At 43.5% G+C, this 18879-nt stretch overlaps 1 protein-coding gene across 20 annotated transcripts in view; it reads left to right on the top strand.

Annotated features, from left to right (window-relative positions):
* LOC143314851 (pleckstrin homology domain-containing family A member 5-like) overlaps positions 1–18879 on the top strand; it is a 323906-nt gene that overhangs the window by 204625 nt on the left and 100402 nt on the right. For 16 of the 20 annotated variants that reach the window (XR_013075833.1, XR_013075834.1, XR_013075835.1 and 13 more), the window contains exon 5: positions 16888–16941. The exons of the other annotated variants lie outside the window; for them this stretch is intronic. Coding sequence is in view for 11 of the 16 variants with exons in the window: in XM_076722099.1 (XP_076578214.1) it covers positions 16888–16941 (54 nt within the window). In the remaining 5 variants the exon portion in view is untranslated. The remainder of the gene's footprint in view (positions 1–16887; positions 16942–18879) is intronic. 20 annotated transcript variants of the gene reach the window in all.

Genomic DNA, 18879 nt, shown 5'->3' with positions numbered 1-18879 from the left:
CCATGAAGTAGGCTTACAATTACAGTGTCATCAGCATACTTTAAAATGTATTTGCCTGCTCTACTGCTGCGACACATATTTGTGTATAAAATGAACAGGAGAGGGGATAAAACACAACCTGGGAGGAGCCAGTGGAGATGCAGGTCTGGTCAGACAGGGTGCCATTGACTCGTACTCTCTGTGTTCGATTGGTTAAGAAATTAAAAATCCAACGTACAAGATTGTTACTTAAGTTGAATTGCTCCACAAGTCTTTCTGTTAGGGCATGTGGTTGGATTGTGTTAAAAGCAGACATAAAATCAATAAATAAAAGCCGAACATGTGTGCCTTTCCCTTCCAAATGTTTAAAAATCATGTTTGTGAGGGTAGCTGGCATCCTCAACTCCCCTGTGTGGTCTATAGGCAGACTGCAAGGCATCAATGTCAGGCTCTTTTCTCTTTATCATTTCAGATTTAACTAACTTTTCAGAGGTTTTCATCACAATGGATGTCAGCACGATGGGTCTAAAGTCATTTAACACTTTAGGGCAGTTAGATTTGAGAAATGGAACTACCACAGCATTCCAACATTTGGGAACATGCTGTGTTTGCAAGGACTGAAATTTGTAGTGAAATATTGAAGCCAATTCTTTAGAACGTGATTTAAGCAGACAGCTACAAATTGTATCTTATTTATTTTTATTAGCGTGAAGGCCCTCACAATTTTTCTTCTCTTATATTAAATGGTCTTGGTCTATTAGTTTGTGACTTAACTCCTGTATTTCTCCACTAATCTCAGCTGTGTCAAAGCAAGAGTAAAAACTGTTGAGAGCATTTGCAAGGTCATAGGCTGCAGCAAAACCCTCTGAAGTGACAGTGCTGCCTTTATTTGAGTCAGGCCTACTGATACCCGCAATACTTTTCATGCATGACCATGCTGTACTGAAAGCAAATCCCACCAGCCTGGCTGTGTGGTCATTAAATTAAATCAATCAATCAATCAATCAATCAATCAATCAATCAGTCAATCAATGCTGAACCCAGCTTGTTAGCAGCCATGTTTTTTTTCTAATTTTTCCTTGTAATTCTGTTTTGCTCTTAGTATTTTGATTTTCATATCCTTAGTAGCTGATTGTATCTCTGATGCAGTTCCTTGCTTGCTTTTTTGGCCTGTATGTTCGTCAGTTGTCACCCATGGTCTGTTGTTCGGCTAAACTTTTACTTTCTTGCATGGTATTATCATAGCTCTGCAGAATGCAGCGTAGGAACATGTTATGTCAGCAAGCTCATCTAGGTCTCCATCACATTCATCTACAAACATATTCCAATTAGTACAATCAAAACACTCCTGCAAACACTGAACAGAGTCCTCTGTCCATATTTTAATGTCCTTGAATGTGACCTTCTCCTTCTTCAAAACAGTTTTATAGGTGGGCAGGAGGTACACACAATTGTGATCACCGTAGCCCATGGGAGGTAAGGGAGCTGATTTGTAGGTGTCTTTAACTGATCCATAACAGAGATCAAGGGTTTTATCCCGTCTAGTCCAACAAGTAACATATTGATGCAGGTTGGGAATTGTTTTTTTAAGTGAAATGTGATTAAAATCTCTAAGCACGAATATCGGAGCATCCGGGTAGATAGACTGGAGTCTGTGCACTACTTCAGAGACAGTTTTACAGGCTGAAGGGGCGTGAGCTTTCGGATGGATATATGTGATGGAATTTAGGAAAACCCCTCGGATGTCACACTGGCACGTTTCCAGAGAAACTTGAAAATAGGTGGAAAGTCAAAATATTGGTGATATTGGGTTTTTATTAAATTATTATTTTACAACATCTTGTTTATCATTCCTGAAAATATCTCATTATATTTTGCTTGTTTATAATGGTAAAAACGTTATTTAAATTAGGCACACTGTTTGTTGTTATCTCCTACGAATGAAAAACAAACAGCGCGTGAAATCCACGGGACATCTGGTCACCCTAATCATGAAAACATTATTTTGATGTCTCAGTCAGATGCTACGAGATACACAGAGAGAGATGTCAAAGCTTCAGAGACGGAGAGTTTGAGGGAGCTGGTCATGTTCTGATTTAGAATCCCTTTCTTTAAACCTGTTTTTCTCAAAATTCTGCTCCAAAAAATCCTACTGATCAGCTGACTTTGAGTCACTTTGACTTTGATTATAAAACTTGATACAAACCACCTATAAAAATAATGAAAACAGTTTTGAAAAGAGCTTGAAATAAGCTTCTAGGTGATATTAGTCTATTTCAATATAGGCGATGCGGTGCTCCAAATCCACTAATCAGCAGGTCAGAGTCCAGATCACTTTCGGTCAGCCATGTCTCCGTAAACGCTGTCAAACAGCAGTCTTAAAATCCTTGAGGAATCAGACATTCGCCTGGAGTTCGTCTACTTTATTCCGAAGGGATTGGACATTTCCCAGGATCATCAGGGCAATGGGAGTCGGCTTAGCAGTGTCTTCCTCAGCCGTAGTCAGACTCCCCCTTGCTTCCACCTTTTCTTTCTCCCCTTCAAACTCATACTTTATTTATTTATATGGCACTTTTCATACTTAAAAAGCAACACAAAGTGGCTCACAGAGGCTAAAAACAACAAAGAAGAAAACCCAGCCCTCCCGCCCCCATAACTACATCAGAGCATGTGAGCGGAGCGGAGCATGAGCGAGCGAGGAGCGGAGCGGACGAATTTTGAAAGGAGCGCAGAGCGGGACTTTTTTTTCTAGGATGATTCGGGTGGAGCGGGGCGTTATCCCGCTCCAGTTTCGCTCTGTTACCGCTCACATCACGGACCTGATGCATGCCCAAACATACCCCAGAATGCTTCGGTGTTCACTTCAGTTAGGCTACTGACAGCAAGTGTATTTAACCAGCTAATTCCGTTAGGTAAAATTATTTTCTTAATTTTAAAAGTGTTAACATTTGTGTTTTTTTTCAATAAACATCTTTTAAACTTTATGATGTTCAGTGGCAGAGCTTTGTTAATAGGCTGTCCGAAAAAATAAAATCTAGCCATAGAACATATACTTTGTATTTTCCCAGTCCGCCTCTGATTAGATATAAGGCTTCAGCTAAACATGTAAATTTAATATGCATGCAAACATTTTTGGAGCGGAGCATGGAGCGAGCGTGGAGCGGAGCGGGATGCGGTCTTGCTGGAGCGCTGAGCGGTTATGGGTGGGGCGGCGTGTTGCGACTTTGAGCGAGGAGAGAGGGGGGCGGCAACCTATGTGAGCGAGGAGCGGGAATTCTCGCCGCTCCACTCCGCTCACATGCTCTGAACTACATACAGGAACACACGCACAGACACGCACGCACGCACACACACACACCCGTGCACACACCCATACGGACAAGATAAGGAATAAGCCACCTTTGGGGGCCATCCACACTGAGAGGGCCCGCGGCTCATGACCGGGGAGCACCGTCAAAGACCACCCTGACCAAGGCAGACAGGAGGCCCCACACCAAGGTGCGGAGGCCTCCCGCCATCCAGGCCAGAGCCGTCCCCTCAGCAGTGCCCCCATCAGTAGACAAGGAGCAGTTCCCAGTGTGGGGGCCCCCATGAGGAAACACTTGACCTAAAAACCAAGGGACTAAGACATAAAAAAAATAAAATAAAATAAAATAAAATAAAATAAAATAAAATGAGTAAATGAAATAAATACCGGTTCAGGGTATACCCCGCCTCTCTCCCATTGACAGCTGGGATAGGCTCCAGCCCCCCGCAACCCCGAAAGGGATAGGCGGGTATAGAAGAAGTGGAAATGAAATAAATAGCAATTAAACATGTCGTCTGCAATCGAAACACACAATAGTGGTCAGACACAGCCAGATCCACAACAGAGGACACACCCACAGACAGGCCATAAGTTATGACCAGGCCTAGGTATGTCCCTGTCATGGGTCGGCTGCGTAACGTGCTGTTTAAAATCCAGACAGTTTAAGAGGTTTAAAAATTCTCTGAATACTGGGTCCGAGCTGTTGTCTATGTGTAGATTAAAATCACCAGTTATTAAAATCCTGTTGTAGGTGGTGTGAATGATTGATAAGAATTCTGTAGACCGTTATGCAAAGAATAGGAGGGCTGCTAAGAACAAAGGCATGGTGCTCAAATGATGTAAAACTGTTAAAAGAGACTGCATTTGCAGACATTGTAATTCTTGTGATAGATTCCGCCTCCTTTTTTGCCCCCCCCAGTAGAGAATAAAAAGTTAAAATTTGGTGGGGAAGCCTCAGTGAGAACAACAGGTGCATCGGTGCCAAGCCATGTCTCTGTAAGGAGAATACCATCTAGCTTTTTGTCCAAAATTAAATCATTTATGGTAAAAGATTTGTTTAAAAGAGAGCGCACATTCAGCACAGCTAATTTGATATCTGTGCTGAACGTGCGCTCATCATGGTGTTTTAAGGGAATGTTAAAAACAGTGCTGGGTCTAAAAACATTCCTGGGTTTTAACTGTCTGTGTGAAGTGATGGTTCTAATGGTGTGAATGTCCTGAGTTTTTGCTGGCAGAGAGGGGGTTACTGATGTAAAGGTGTATATGGGGTGCGTGAAACATGTGGTGAGCAAGGGTGCGGGTGAGTGAGGGCCTGTGTGCGTGAGTCATACCATTGAGTCAGGAGGTGGCTGAAGTGCAGGACCGGACAGTGAGATCAATGTTGCGTGATAAAAGCTGTGAACCCTCCTGGCTGGGGTGGAGATTGTCCCATTTAAAAAGGCAAGGCCTGTTTAAAAACGCTATAAAATTGTCCACATACGGGATACTTTTAGTGAGGCAGTATCCCTTCAGCCACAGGTGCAGCTGGCGAAGCTGGCTGGTGATGACGTCACCGTAATGTGGTGGGGGAAGCGGGCCGGAGATAATTAGGCGCTTCCCCCATGTTTCACACACTTTGGATGTAGTATCCTGTCACTGATGGAGCTCCTCAGTGCAGTGAGTGTGTTTTGGAGGGGGTGGGAGTCATTGCCTGTCATGGAGGACAGCTTGGCTGTCATCCGAGCTGTCCTCCATGACAGACAAGCTGTCTTCCATGACAGACAAGCACCAGCACCGAGGGGGGAGTGCGCTGCATCACTGGCTCCCTCAAGGTGCGGCGGGGGTGAGGTGGAGCCTGCTGGGGTCGCGTTGTGGTTGCTCCAGGCCGAGCTGGGGGGGAGGGACCATGCTGGACTGGCGGATTGCACTTCCTGGACTGGTGAGAGCCACGGCCAGCTGGGTGGACAGGTCCTGGTGGCGAGCTGGACCAGACACCAATGGGTGGGAAATCCTGCAGGCTCAAGATGTCGAACCTGTTGTCCAGTGGCAGCTCCAGAGGCGGTGGAGGAGGAGATGGCCGAGCTCCAGTGGAGTTGAGCTCACTGGACCCTCCACCCCATCCTCCCTGGTGAAGCAGTGCGACTCCGCAGGGCAAAGGCAGGAAGTGGAAGATGCCAATGGCCAACGCCTTGGGCTTGGCTCCCTGTTGGTGCCAGCGGAACTCAGCCAGTGCTGGTGCCGGAGTTCCGGTGGTAATCGAGCCGGTCCACGGCAGGGTGGTGTTGTTTGTGGCCGCCATGTTCCGGTCACCAGCACCGGATGCCCTCAGGTAGGTGATATGTTTCGCCTGGGCCGTGGCAACAGTGGAGAAGTCCAGGAGGATCTTGTCCCTCTCCTTGAGGTCGGCCTGCAGACCGAAGATGCTCTCCCTCAGTTTCAAGAGGGTAGGGAGGCAGGACTCACACACCGCCATCATACCTGTAGCCGGTGACGTCTCTCGGTAATCCACAGATTGATAACACACCGACAAAAACGGGCTGGTAACATCCACAAAGGTCCAGCAGATCCACTGCTAATAATAATCCATGGAAAGTTGTTTTCTCAGTCAGCGATGTGCCTCCGTTTGACCTCCGGAAACTAAACAAACTGGCGCAAACTCAGTAGCTTCTTCAAGTCAAGCAAGATATTTCATTCTCTCTTGCTCTTCCATAACTTTTGTTTGGGCATCTTTTGATTAATTCTGGCAGCTGTAATGAGATGTCTGTCACGTCGGCAGTGCTCCCGATATTAAGTTGCAAAAGCTCTTTTCTGCTATATTGCCTCCTGGCTGGGCAAGCTGAGCTCATATCCAGGTAAAGCGAAGTTATCAGCAAAAGCAGCAGTATGACGTGGAATGGATCCATGACGCTTCAATCATCAGAACCATGGACTTTTCAGTCACTCGAAGACACACATTTAAAAACAATAAAAAGAAAACAAACATGCCAAACAAAAAAGCCGAACTCTCACTCTCTGACGGTCATAGCATGCGCATGCGCCCAAGGACAAGAGGGAAAGCGAGACATTTGGAGTCATGTGTGATGTCTCATCCTCCCCAGTGGCCTCTGCCGGTTCCATTGGAGTACTCTGACTTCCATCTTCAGTCTCAAGGACGCAGCATTGAACCGTATCTTGCTGGATAGAAGAAATGGGCAGAGGCTCGCAGACCTTTGCCCAGAGCTTCAAGTGTTTAAAATCAATTAGAGGCTTGAATCGATCAAGGAGATCTTTACTGACAAGAAGCGGAATGGTGTTCAGCAGAGACACGTACACAGGGTGAACAAGGGTCATTTGGCCAATTGTCAGTTGTATCAAAGTCAGATTCGTCAAAGTGGTACTGGTGGGAAAGTATGGTTGGACCTCAAGAGAGCCGGCTTGCAGCTTAAAATCCTTGTTCGATTGATGGACTGTAGCCTGCAGCGTGTTGAAAAGTGCTGCTGACATTAAAGGTGACATATTATGAAGCTTTTTCAATAAGTTACATAGGTCTATGATTTCCATAAAACATGTTTTTGAAGCTGTTTGCTGGGAATAGCTTTTAGGAAAAGATTCTTGCCCCCCTCTATATCCCTCTGTTTCAGTCCCTTTCAGAATGTGCTGTTTCTGGTGTCTGTAGCTTTAAATGCAAAAAGCTGCTGCTGTCCCACCCATGTCACCTAGGTAATGGGGAGAGCATAGACTCACGTAGCACTAACCATGTGAAAGTAGCGGACATGGCGACAGTGAACAGACTGAGTTCTTCAGTAGTTCAACAGTACATGTTCGAACCTGAATCGGATCCTGAAGGAGGGGAGGCTCCTACAGAAGCTCAGAGAATTCATCAGCAGGACGCTCCTGAAAGGTTAGTCAAAAAACGTCTTTCTATCTTTTTCTCTTCAACACAAGCGTCGCCTGTACAAGTGGCAGCGTGAGAGGCCTGCAGTTCAGACGGTCAATGCTCACGCTAGGAAGCACCAATCCTAACTTGTAGCATACCAGAATGACGGGGGAGAAACTCAGCTAAAAGCCTCTACCAAGCATTGCCACCCAAACGAAACATAATTCATACCGCAATAAATTATATGCGCATGTAATTAAAACACGGATAAAGCGTATGTCCACGTTAGCGCGTCTGTTGATTTCACCACATGACGCAAACCACACAAGCCTGGTATCATATGAAAGCAGAGTCTGAAGGTCCTGGATGTTTACATAAAGCGGAGGGGGTTTCTAGCAATCACTGGGTTGCTGAGACATTGACCGTCTAACTGCACTGTTAGTTTCAGCACTCCATCTCATTTACACATGAATGGGCAGAGCTCGCAGACACCTCAGGCTGAGAAAAATTAGCTAGCTAGAGCACACACATTCAAATGTAAAACGTGGGTGCTGTTATTGGTTGAAAATGTTGGTATGCAAGGTTTCTTATTTCTTTAGCTTTATACATGCATGATTTTTAATTTGTTTGTATCAGTGCACATGTGGAAATAGTGCAACAATGCAGTCAGAGCCTGAGAACATATGCTGCCAGGAGGTGCCACAGGTCACATTATCGTTACATACACTTACGATCGCATTGTATGATTGCAGTTAACATGCCACTGCAGATACTCACCTTATGTTGTGCATAATAGGTTACAACACAGCTGCAGCAGCTGGATGAAAGGCCTCCATGCATGATCAACCATCCAGGTTAAGAACCTGTTTGTCTAAATGTGTTCTTGCTGCAGAACGCATACAACATTTACAGGGCTGATTACGGTCCTTTACAGCTATGGGGGACAGAGCAGTGAGTGTCATCTATAATAACCAACTTCACTGTTCATACACCATAATAAACTAAATATAGTCAGTCATATTTTTTCTTGAACATATAGCCAGGTTTTTCCTTAGCAAATACTACATATTATACACTTATTCATATGAAACATTTTACAGATATACAATAAATATTTATTGACCGCAGTCATGAATATTTGTAGATGGAAATACAGTACAAGTGAAGGATTCACTGAATCCATATTAGAAAAATGTGAATACAGATGTTGACATTACAGAACCTGTCGACTAACATAATGTTCAATTTTCTCAGTTGTCACAGGTATCTAGCCTATATGAGTTTTGGGAGCTGGTGCTGGAGCTTCCTTGGGCAGAAGATTTGTGTAGTCATCCCATCATGCGTAGTACTTCAGATACATTGGGAGTTTCCTGAAGCCCAGGGAAGATACGCCGCCTCCCCCCAATTGAATCTTGACTCGTAGCTGGTAGTCTGGATGCTCATATTGTGAAGACACGTCCGTCAGGATGTTTTTCTTCAGAATCTCAGCTCTGTACAATGATGGGTCGACAAAGATCTTCTCCATGATCATGTCCATCAAATCATCAGTATACCCTGTGCAATACACAGACACACAGAAAAAAGTGAATCATTAGTATCATTTTATTAGATTATTCAACAACTGCAAATATAGTGACATTTTGCACTTTGAATTATATAGTTTCTCAGGTATTTAAGTGTGTATTTTTTAGGTTTACTTATTGTGTTGAAAGTACCGAGTTGTGGTACTTTATGTCATGTACAATATAAATGTTTGTTTTTTGAGTGAAGAAAAAAAAAAAAAAAAAAGAAGTTAACACTTACAAATGTGGCCTCAGTCTTCACTGGTTTGGTTCTGCACTCTCCCTTCCTGGACTTTGGAAAGCTCAGTTTGAAAAGAGGATACCCTGATGATGTGGTGGCTTGCCCTCTATCAGCATTGTCATTATAATGTAGTGCATAACAACATTAGTCCTTGCAGGACACAGTAGCCTGGACAGCTGTAACAAAAGTATATTGTTATGATAACGGCTTACTTAGAAGTAAAACATGACAGCACTGTTATAGTACAGTATAAATTCAAGCACTAAAGGCTGCAACAGCTCACTGCTACACTTGATCAACAGCAGGTAACTGTAATGATGCTCTGGCCTATATAAAAAGAGAGAGTGACATAAACCTTATCTTACATGTATAGCTATGCCAACAGCTACATACAGCATAAAAAGGATCACTCATAAATAAACTCCATGAGAAAAAACACTTGGAGTGTAAATTGTGCTGTGATGTAGCAGTCTCAACCATACACTCATTTTGCCCTGGGCTTTTCTAACATACTCCAGTTTAGAAAACATTTCCAAATGCATTATATTCACAAATTCCAGAACCTTAGACCCTGCGGAGTGTCTGTGTATGTAGCGCTTGACCGACCGGGTCGCTGGGTTAGCTGATTGCTAACTAGAAGCTAGCGGTTAGTGTTAGATGGTGCTATGTGGCAAAGCACGTTTTGGTTAATTCGTGTAAAACTGCAGAATGAACACAGCTGCATATTTGTGAATGCTGGCATCTCCCTCGAACATGTATTAAATCATTTGCAAACTCAGAAACGTGATGTGATGCACCCAAAGCTACGGTAGCAGCGAGCTAACCTTTCATGGCTGAAGTCGTAATCTCGAAGCTAGCGGTTAGCCTTACATTCTCAATGGCAAAACACACACTACAACACGCAAGAGTTCATGCTAATCTACTTACAGAAACACACAGCTAATTATTTGTATACTTACATGTCCCTCGTCTGCACCTATTCCACGCAAAGCTGAAAGTGAGCCCTCCTTTAGAGAAAGTCTCCTGGCTAATCTGCCTCGTACTGACCGAGGTTGGAGAAACAGTCAGCCACGAAGTGGTTAGCACACACCAGCAGGTTTTTGCCATCTGTAGCGGGGTCGTTGGCTTCAAAAATTCAATTCACGCTGTCCTTCTGTCCTCTGCGGCTGGGAGCTGATGGAGTCATTTGTGCTCGTATTTACAGCCACCAACAGAACATTGTGTGTGGCGGCTCGACATGATTCCTAACACGGTGCTTTCGATAGCAAAATAGCGGATCTGTGAGAAGGTAGCGTATCTGGTGGGTGGAGAGACACCAGGGAGAGGAGTAGGGGGTGGTTGCTGGTGGGTGGGAGCATGCAAATGTGCGGGCTTGTTATGTAACAGTACTCCCCGAATTCCAATGGCTCGTTTGGACAGGTGCTTTCACAAATCTGTATCTCACTCAAAAAAGCACGGACAGTCTTATTTCACACTTTGTATGCGTGTGGCAGCACCAGAGACACAAAATAGCACCACAAATCCCAGAAAAAGTGGGTTTTTCATAATATGGGACCTTTAAGGTGATGTCAGCCACTGTGTCAAGGAGCGCTTCATGCACCAGTTCATCCTCAAGTATTGTTGACAGATAAAATTTTCGTGCCACTCCTCATTCAATCAAGTCGCACATGAACTGAAGAAAGGGTGGTTCACCTTGTAGGACTGAAGGGTTTTTGATGGTAGAGTCCTCTTTTGATTCGGGTTCAACCACCAAGACTGCGCTAGGGGGCGTCTCTTCCTTGTCTGACTCTGTAACTTGATCTTGAGGGCATGTGAGTTCCAGTTTATCAGGGCCCAAGTACCGCCATTGCTGCCTCAGGTTGAGGGGTTTGGTCCACTGGAGAAGGAAGTTCTGTTTTCATGGAAGTGATGGCAAAGATGCCAGGATTTCCATTTTCTTTCCTACACATGTTTTTGATCAATTGTTTAATGGCCTCAACATCTTCCTTGCTAAGATCATCTAGATGAGACCTGCATTTAGCATTGTTGTCTTTCCAACCCACGACTTGCCCACCATTGTTTTCTTTCCTTTCCTCATTGGATGAGTTGTGTCCTGGGGGTCAGTCTTCCTGTTGCTGAGGATTTCAAAACTCGCGTCGGCCATTCTGCCTGTAGCCACGGGCTTGGTAATTCCCATGTCGGTTGAATGGAAATTTGTTTTGCCTGAAATTGGAAGGATGGTGATTTGCCTCAAACCTTGAATGGTTGTAACTGAAACCAGATTGTGGTGGTTCAGAAAAACCATAGTCAGAATCCATTCTTTGAGGTGAAGTTTCCTTATGATCCTGTGTGGATTGGCAATTTTGGAGAGAGAATGTGTTGGATTTTTGTGGTTCACCAACAGAAGTCCCTTCAAGCTCCAAGACTTCTGTTCCCAGACTCTAGATTGTTCTGGGGTCTGTGTGTTTGGAGGTGCTCAGTCTTGGCTTTGCAAACCCCATTAAAGCTAGTTCACTTGTTGGCTAGTGGAGGTGCGTGGACAAGCTGTGACACCAAGATGATGGCCATCCCTGGTTAATTTCTGGAACCAAAGTAAGCCTGACGCAGGCAGTTGTAGTACTGTTGAGGTGACTCCTGTCTTCCCTGTTTAACTGCGACAGCAGCAGTTAAGCCTGTTTGCGAAAGATGATCAGAAAACTTTTCCAGCAGTGCTTCACAGAGCAAGTCATAATCATTTCTGATATAATCAGACTGTCTCTCAATGAACCTGCTGATGTCCTGGTTAGATGTCACCTTGATTAGATAGATTTTATCATCGACAGTGGCTCCTGGAAACTTACGAATATAGAACTTAATGTCCTTGACATATTTGCCAGTTTGATCCGGACCGCCAAGGTTTGGTTCGAACCACGCTATATTGTGATCAATCTTGTCCAGGTCTCTATCTCTGAATCATCAAGGAATGTTCAGCGACTTTCTTCTGTTCAATAGTGTAGGGAAGCTCTCTTTTGACGTTCACCAGTTTTGCTTCGAATGATTTACTATTATCTTCAACAAGTGGAGGGGATTTCAACTCAAGGATTCGGCTTACTTTTTAATATCAAACTACTAAGATTTTAGCAATCAGAGGATGGTATTAATCGGACAAATTTAGTTTTTAGTGAATCCAATGTGCAGAAGTTTCTGATAGAAAAGAGGTTTCTGCATACCTTTGATTTAGGCGCCTGGAATCATCTGAAAAAAGTTCTCCTCCGATCGACTCTGGCAGTCATCAATTGGACACAGTCTCAGAGTCAGCCAATCTGGGTTGCAGCACCAAATTTGTCAGCCCTGATTCTCTTGTTGGAAGCCCAAGAACGGATCAGTTCACAGCCGAAGTATTTACTGAGGTCACAGGTGAAGTATAGCAGCACTTGGCTCGGAATGACAGAGCTCTCAATATTCCTTTATTAGTCCCACGAGGGGAAATTCCAATACTCGCAGGAACTCCATCAGGATGAGCCCAGATCTCTGATATCTTCTTGAGCTGGGCTTGCCTCGTACAGAAGTTGGACTTACGCGACCGAATGTAATTGGCCAGTTATCAGGACATGGACAGCCCAACCACTGTCCACATCTTGTCCTTGGAATGTGGTAAGCAACCTGTGTGTTATGTGTTGTTTAGGCGTGTATCTAATGTGACAGACCTTACTGGCAGAAAAGAGTGTCATCTACCTCCTGTTATCAAAACTGGCTTTCACCAGTCAAGCTATCTCACAGTTCTGAACAGTACAAGGACATACATTAGGTTACACAGGTGCAGTAGGAAAGTACAGAATAAGAACACATAATATCCCTAGATAAAGCCAATTGTAACAAGCTTTTTAGGCTGAAAATCTGTCTTGCTCTTCTTGTGTTGTCTGTTTGTTTAAGTGTTTTAGTCTGTTTGTGTGTGTTACTCAGAGGGTCAGTTCGTCAATGAATACCACTATTTAGACAGTTTTTTGCATCTCTTTGTCTGACCATCCATCTTTATCTGTCATCTGCTTCATTCTATCATCTAATGTCTGCCTGTTCTGTCAATCTGTCTGGTCATCTTTCTTTCTCTCTCTTTGCCTCCTCTGTATGTGTATATGCAGCTCTGTATCAATCAATCAATCAATCAATCAATATTCCTTTATTTGTCCCGCGAGTGGAAATTTCAGAATACAGCAGCATCAGTAAAGATTAAGATTAATATAAGAAGTGAGTGTATGGTTTGTTTATGGCCATTCTATACACTCACAAACAGAGAAAAAAAATCTCTTTGAATGATTTGCCCCCCTCACTGTCTGCTGTCAGAATGAGTGATGATATTCCCTATCCATCAACTCTGAAATGGGATCCATTCTGCAGCTTACACACAATTCTTTGAAATAAACTACTCTCTACTGCTAGAAACCAAACAAAAGACCAGAGCTTCTCGGAAAGACAAACAAACTGCAGAAATGATGTGCTTCACCATAAAAATAGTAGTCAGGATGGTATTTCAATCCTTTCATTTCTGAACCGTGTACCCAAGATACCAACCATACACCAATGCATGCACATGCACGCACACTCAGACACAGACACACTATTTTACTAACAAAACTGCACCGCCTCTCTTATTGTTTCTCTCACTCTCTCACACAAACACACACTCAAATCACCTCTGTCACACTACTCCTGTTCAGTGAGAGTGCTGAGCTGTTTTAGTGTGTGTGTGTGTGTGTGTGTGTGTGAGAGAGAGAGAAAGAGAGTTATGTAAATGCAGTGTGAATGGAATTTTTTCTTCTTTTTTTTTGTAATCTGGTTGAGTTGGAAGGACATGAGAAAGTCATGGGGAATGAAAGGTGTTTGACTGCAATGATGCTGCTAAAGACATTTTAAACTTGCTCTGCTCCGACTGGCATAAAGATGACCGACAAAAGCGAAATATCATTACTATAAAAGTTCAGTCTATGTAAGTTGCAGCAATGATGAATGTTATTTGACCAGCAGACACACAAAGCATGGCATTTGTGGCTGCATTGTTCGTTACAGCCCATAACAGGAAAGTAACCAAAGAATTGATAAACAAATTGGTCATTTTTTAAAGCCTTATCAGATGTTGAGCACCTGGGGAAACTGTATTGAGAGAGAACTCTGACAGTATTTTTAGCTTTTGAATTTAGTTGCACTCCTCTACTGTTTATATCACCATAGTAACCCCCTCTAAATTGAAAACATCACCAACACACAGGAGCAGCGATCTGTGTGCGACTATTGTTACAGCTTTGTAATGGTGTATGGTCTCAGCAAGGTAGCTGCTGGATGCTAATCAAAGTTACATGACAGTGCAAAGCAAATTAATTCCTGCAGTTTGATCATTTCTTTTTCACTCATAGTTATATCCTTATCTTGCAGTAAATTTACATACTGCATGGGCATCTGTATAGCAACAAAGCTAAATTAAAGACTAACAAAGATGGTTTTGGTGAGCTTTACTTTGTTTCTGTGGAGTGTTGTAGGTTTCTGACACATTTCCAGAAAAACATATGTTGCAGCCAACAACAGAGAAGTTGGTATGATTTGCTTGTACCTTTGATGCCCTCCTGTTATGAGAGCTGCTGTTCACAAGGAAATAACAATGGGGAAACAGATTCACTAGGTATTCAGTCACCAAGCTGGAGGACATCACCTAAATGGTGGTGGTGCTAAATCTTGTGGGACATCAGCTGTGGTCTGAATTGTTCAGGCCACTGGTTCATGACATTAACTAAACCCATTTGAAGAAAGGAAAAATGCACTGCGTTAGTGTGAGGGCAGTTCTGGTATGTTGAGTTTCAGTAAAGCTTGGAGGCCTTGTTCTCTTTATTGGAGCTAGAGGGGATTGCTAAAAATGCAACCATATGCATATGAACGCATGTTCCAAAATGTCAGATTTGCCTCCTCATCGGTTTAGCACCATCTTCATATAGGTGATGTATATCAGTGCATAATGTTACAGCTTGAGAAGAGACAAGGCCAGGACCCAAATGCAGAAGCGGCAAAACAAGGTTTATTGTAGAAGGTGCAACAAAAAATCACCTGAACCAGGGAATGACTGCTTGCAAGCAGAACAGAAAATCACCACTACGGGGAAAAAGGTACCAAAAACAAGATAAGAAAAAAACTAGGCTTAGCTCGAAAGTAACAAAATAACTCAAAACTCAGCAACGCTGGAACTAGCAATCAAAACGCTAAACAAAAGGCAGCTGTAAAAACTAACACAGCGGAGATCACGAGAGATTCACAGGAGGCAGGAGGAGCGAGACGAGAGTAGCGCAAGAACTCAGTGCGAGCTGTGTTCGACCTGGAGCTAGGAATAGTCCGGCACCGGGGCAGAGCATGAGCTGGCCTAAGAAGCCCCGTGATTAAATGATGAGGTGCAGGTGCGTCTCATGAAGCTCGCAACCTGAGTGACCTGGCCCCGCCTCTCTCTCTCGCTCCGACCTGCTGAGAGAAGGAAAGAAAAAAAAGGCATGTGAACAGGGGAAAGGACAACTCAGGACCACAGCCTTAACACATAATTCCCTAATCTAGATTCTCTAAAATCCCCCTTGTACAACATCAGTGTACTAGTCATATGCATTGCTATTCATTATTACAGAAAGCCTGGAAGATGAAGGCATGGAATATTTACAATTCTACCCGTGTGGCTCAAGGGATGGCAATGCTAGTTGGTCAGTTGGCATCAGCCTTCACCTATTCAAATGTCACTCAGTGAAGAAAGATTCCAAAAACCTGCTTTCACAAAATTGCAATATGTCCCGTGGGACAAGTTTTTGTTTTGCTCCTCTAATCAGATGTACAATTCACCTCTGTTGCTCTTGCTGTTATCAATAACTGTCTAGTTTAAAGCTAGTTCACTTGTTGGCTAGTGGAGGTGCGTGGACAAGCTGTGACACCAAGATGATGGCCATCCCTGGTTAATTTCTGGAACCAAAGTAAGCCTGACGCAGGCGGTTGTAGTACTGTTGAGGTGACTCCTGTCTTCCCTGTTTAACTGCGACAGCAGCAGTTAAGCCTATTTGCGAAAGATGATCAGAAAACTCTTCCAGTAGTGCTTCACAGAGCAAGTCATAATCATTTCTGATATAGTCAGACTGTCTCTCAATGAACCTGCTGATGTCCCGGTTAGATGTCACCTTGATTAGATAGATTTTATCATCAACAGTGGTTATTAATAACTGTCTAGTTTCCTTTTTTCTCAGTTTCATGATATATTCAACTCGCTAGTATCATGTTCTGTTCATCTCCCCAATGTTTGTTCAACGTCTGCTGCTCTCCTATTCTAAGAAGTTTAGAAGGAGGAGTTTGAAGTGATGTGTCAAGCTCATCTGTCTCAACTCTGACCATTTGTCTTTTTCTTTCTCTCTTCCTGCTTCCTTCATCTGTCTACTCACTTTATTATTAACATATTCTGCTCAGACATCTTCAGTTGTAAGAAGATGAACAAAACAATAGAAAATGATAACAAAGACAAAAGACAGAGTGGAAATCTGAAAGAAAGAGACAAAGCCAAAGAAAAACAGAGATGCTGATGTTAAGCAAATGAGAGGCTCTGACTGATAGTGGGCTGGTAGGCTGATCAAAACCGCATCTGGGAAAGTGGATGGAAAAGTAGCTTAGCTTTAAATTGATAAGCACATTGCCACCGAGCCAGGCAGCATAGATTGGTGTTTATAATAACAAAGAGTTTTGAGTTTGACAAGGAAACCTTCCTGTTCTCACATGGATTCTTGTAATGTTTCATTTTGACATACAACAAAAAGACATTTTAGTCAACTCACCTCACCTCCAGTGATGTTAGAACTACATTCATTAATGTATTGTTTTCTGTTAATGCTTTGATTTTTGCCATTGTTATTTCAAATAATTTGACTGAATTTAATTTCACAGTCACTATTTAAGTTCTTATTTTTTGTCATCCTCTCCCCCCTTATTCTTGTTCTGTTTCTAGCATGAATTGTGGAAAGCTTGTCCACCCTGACAAGGCCCTAGAGGCTCTCACCAGGTAGGTCTAATCATCATTAACATCACTAGAAGAGCTGCTTCATTTGCAGCTTCTTGTCAACCGTGATACTTTGAATACTAGGCTGCTTTTGTCAATGACGAAAACACTTACACTTGCTGTCCTGACCAGTCTTATGAGAAGACCAATGTCTTCCTCTTCGTCGTCTTTCACTTATCCTCGTAAGGGTCATAGGGGCAACAGCATCAGCAAGGAAGCTCAGAGACAGCCCTCTCCCCAGCCACTTCTACAAGCTCCTGGAACCCGAGGCATTCCCAGGCCAGCCAAAAGATATAATATGTCCATGGGTCAGCCCCAAGGTCTCCTCCCTGACAGACATGCCCGGAAAACCACTCTGGGGAGATGTCCAGGAGGCATCCGCATCAGATGCCAAAACCACCTCAACTGGTTCCTCTCAACGCAGAGGAGCAGCAGCTCTACTTCAAGCTCCTCCCAGATGTCCGAGCCCCTCACCCTATCTCGAAGGCTAAGCCCAGCTACCCTGTGAAGGAAATTCATTCGACCGCCTGTATTCGCAATCCTCGCGTGTTCTTTCAGTCATTACCCAAAGTTCATGACCATCGGAAAGTAGATCAAATGGTAAATAGAGAGCTTCGCCCTCCGGCTCTTTACCACAATAGGCCATTTGAGTGCATACATCACTCCCAGAGTAAAAATGATTTTTCAGGGTATTTTTTTGTTTTCACTTTTTTTCATCTATGAATTAAAAAAAGGTTTTGGCAAGAGAAAAGTCTTAGGTTTAGATAGAGTTTTACAGCAGACAGGAAGTCGATCACCAGAATCTTTTTCTCACTTCTCTCAGAGCTTTGGTATTACTTTGACAAACCACATAAAGCCGGGTGCTTTCCACAGGTTTATCCTCCAGGGCCATGTTTTGTTTTGTTTTTTTTACCAAGAGGCAACACTCCAAGGTTAGCTCTGGATGAGCTGTAGGCTGCTGCGTCACCAGATCTGAAGGCAGCGTCATGTTCCTTTAGTAGGAGATGGACCTTACTGTTCATCCAAGGCTTCTGGTTGGGTAAAGTTCTTATCTGTTTGTGGGTGGTGACGTTGTCAACACATGTGTTAATGTAATCCAGAACAGAGAAGGCCCAGTTGGCGAACAAACTCCAGTCTGTGTGTTGGAACTGGTGGTGAAGTGTGGTGTCTGCTCCCTCTGGCCATACTTCCTTAGTACTCACTGATGGCTTCACACGTCTGATGAGTGGTGTGTATGTGGCGAGGTAGAGTAGGAGGTGATGATTGATCAGAGTACTGTATGTATGCTTGTACACACTTCAATACACTAACAATAGCACGACAACGCCACCCTGGGAATTTCACCCAGGGAAATAGACACACAGGTCCGTTCTACTGATGGGCAGAGACGTGGTTCCAAGGTTAAGAGCAAGTTTATTAAATTGTAGTTTAAAAAAAAAGCAAACCATTCACACAGGGAGGAAAAAGGGGACCCGATCAGGAGCTGAGGCGTCGGGGTGGGCGAGTGCTAGTGAAGGGGGAGTGAGCCAAACAAACATGAGAAAGCAACACCAACTTAAAACACCCACACGTGATGGACAGTGAAGTGACCAAATCCCAGGGGAGCACAGCACACAAACCGGAGGACACCACCACCATTCACCGGCACCGTCACCACCACCGGCCTCCAGCAGCTGAAAAGGGGGAGAACAAATTAGCGGGACTGGGACAACAGAAGAGAAACCAACAAAATCATTCAAAATCAAACCAAAGTTCAAACAAAGTTAGACTCTTAACCAAAAATATACAAAATAAGTTGTTTAAATTAGAACTTATAACAAACAATACCAAGGGACAAACCCCTCAAATTAACCCAGCAAACATAAGAAACAAAGGAGAAAATTGAAATCAAACTAAGTCAAATAACTAAATAAATGGAATGGAAAAAAAGAACACAAAATC

Source organism: Chaetodon auriga, chromosome 22, assembly GCF_051107435.1.
Source record: "Chaetodon auriga isolate fChaAug3 chromosome 22, fChaAug3.hap1, whole genome shotgun sequence".
Classification (NCBI taxonomy): Eukaryota; Metazoa; Chordata; class Actinopteri; order Chaetodontiformes; family Chaetodontidae; genus Chaetodon; species Chaetodon auriga.
The sequence above is the reverse complement of the archived record's forward strand: the minus strand, read 5'-3'. Positions and strand labels throughout refer to the sequence as shown.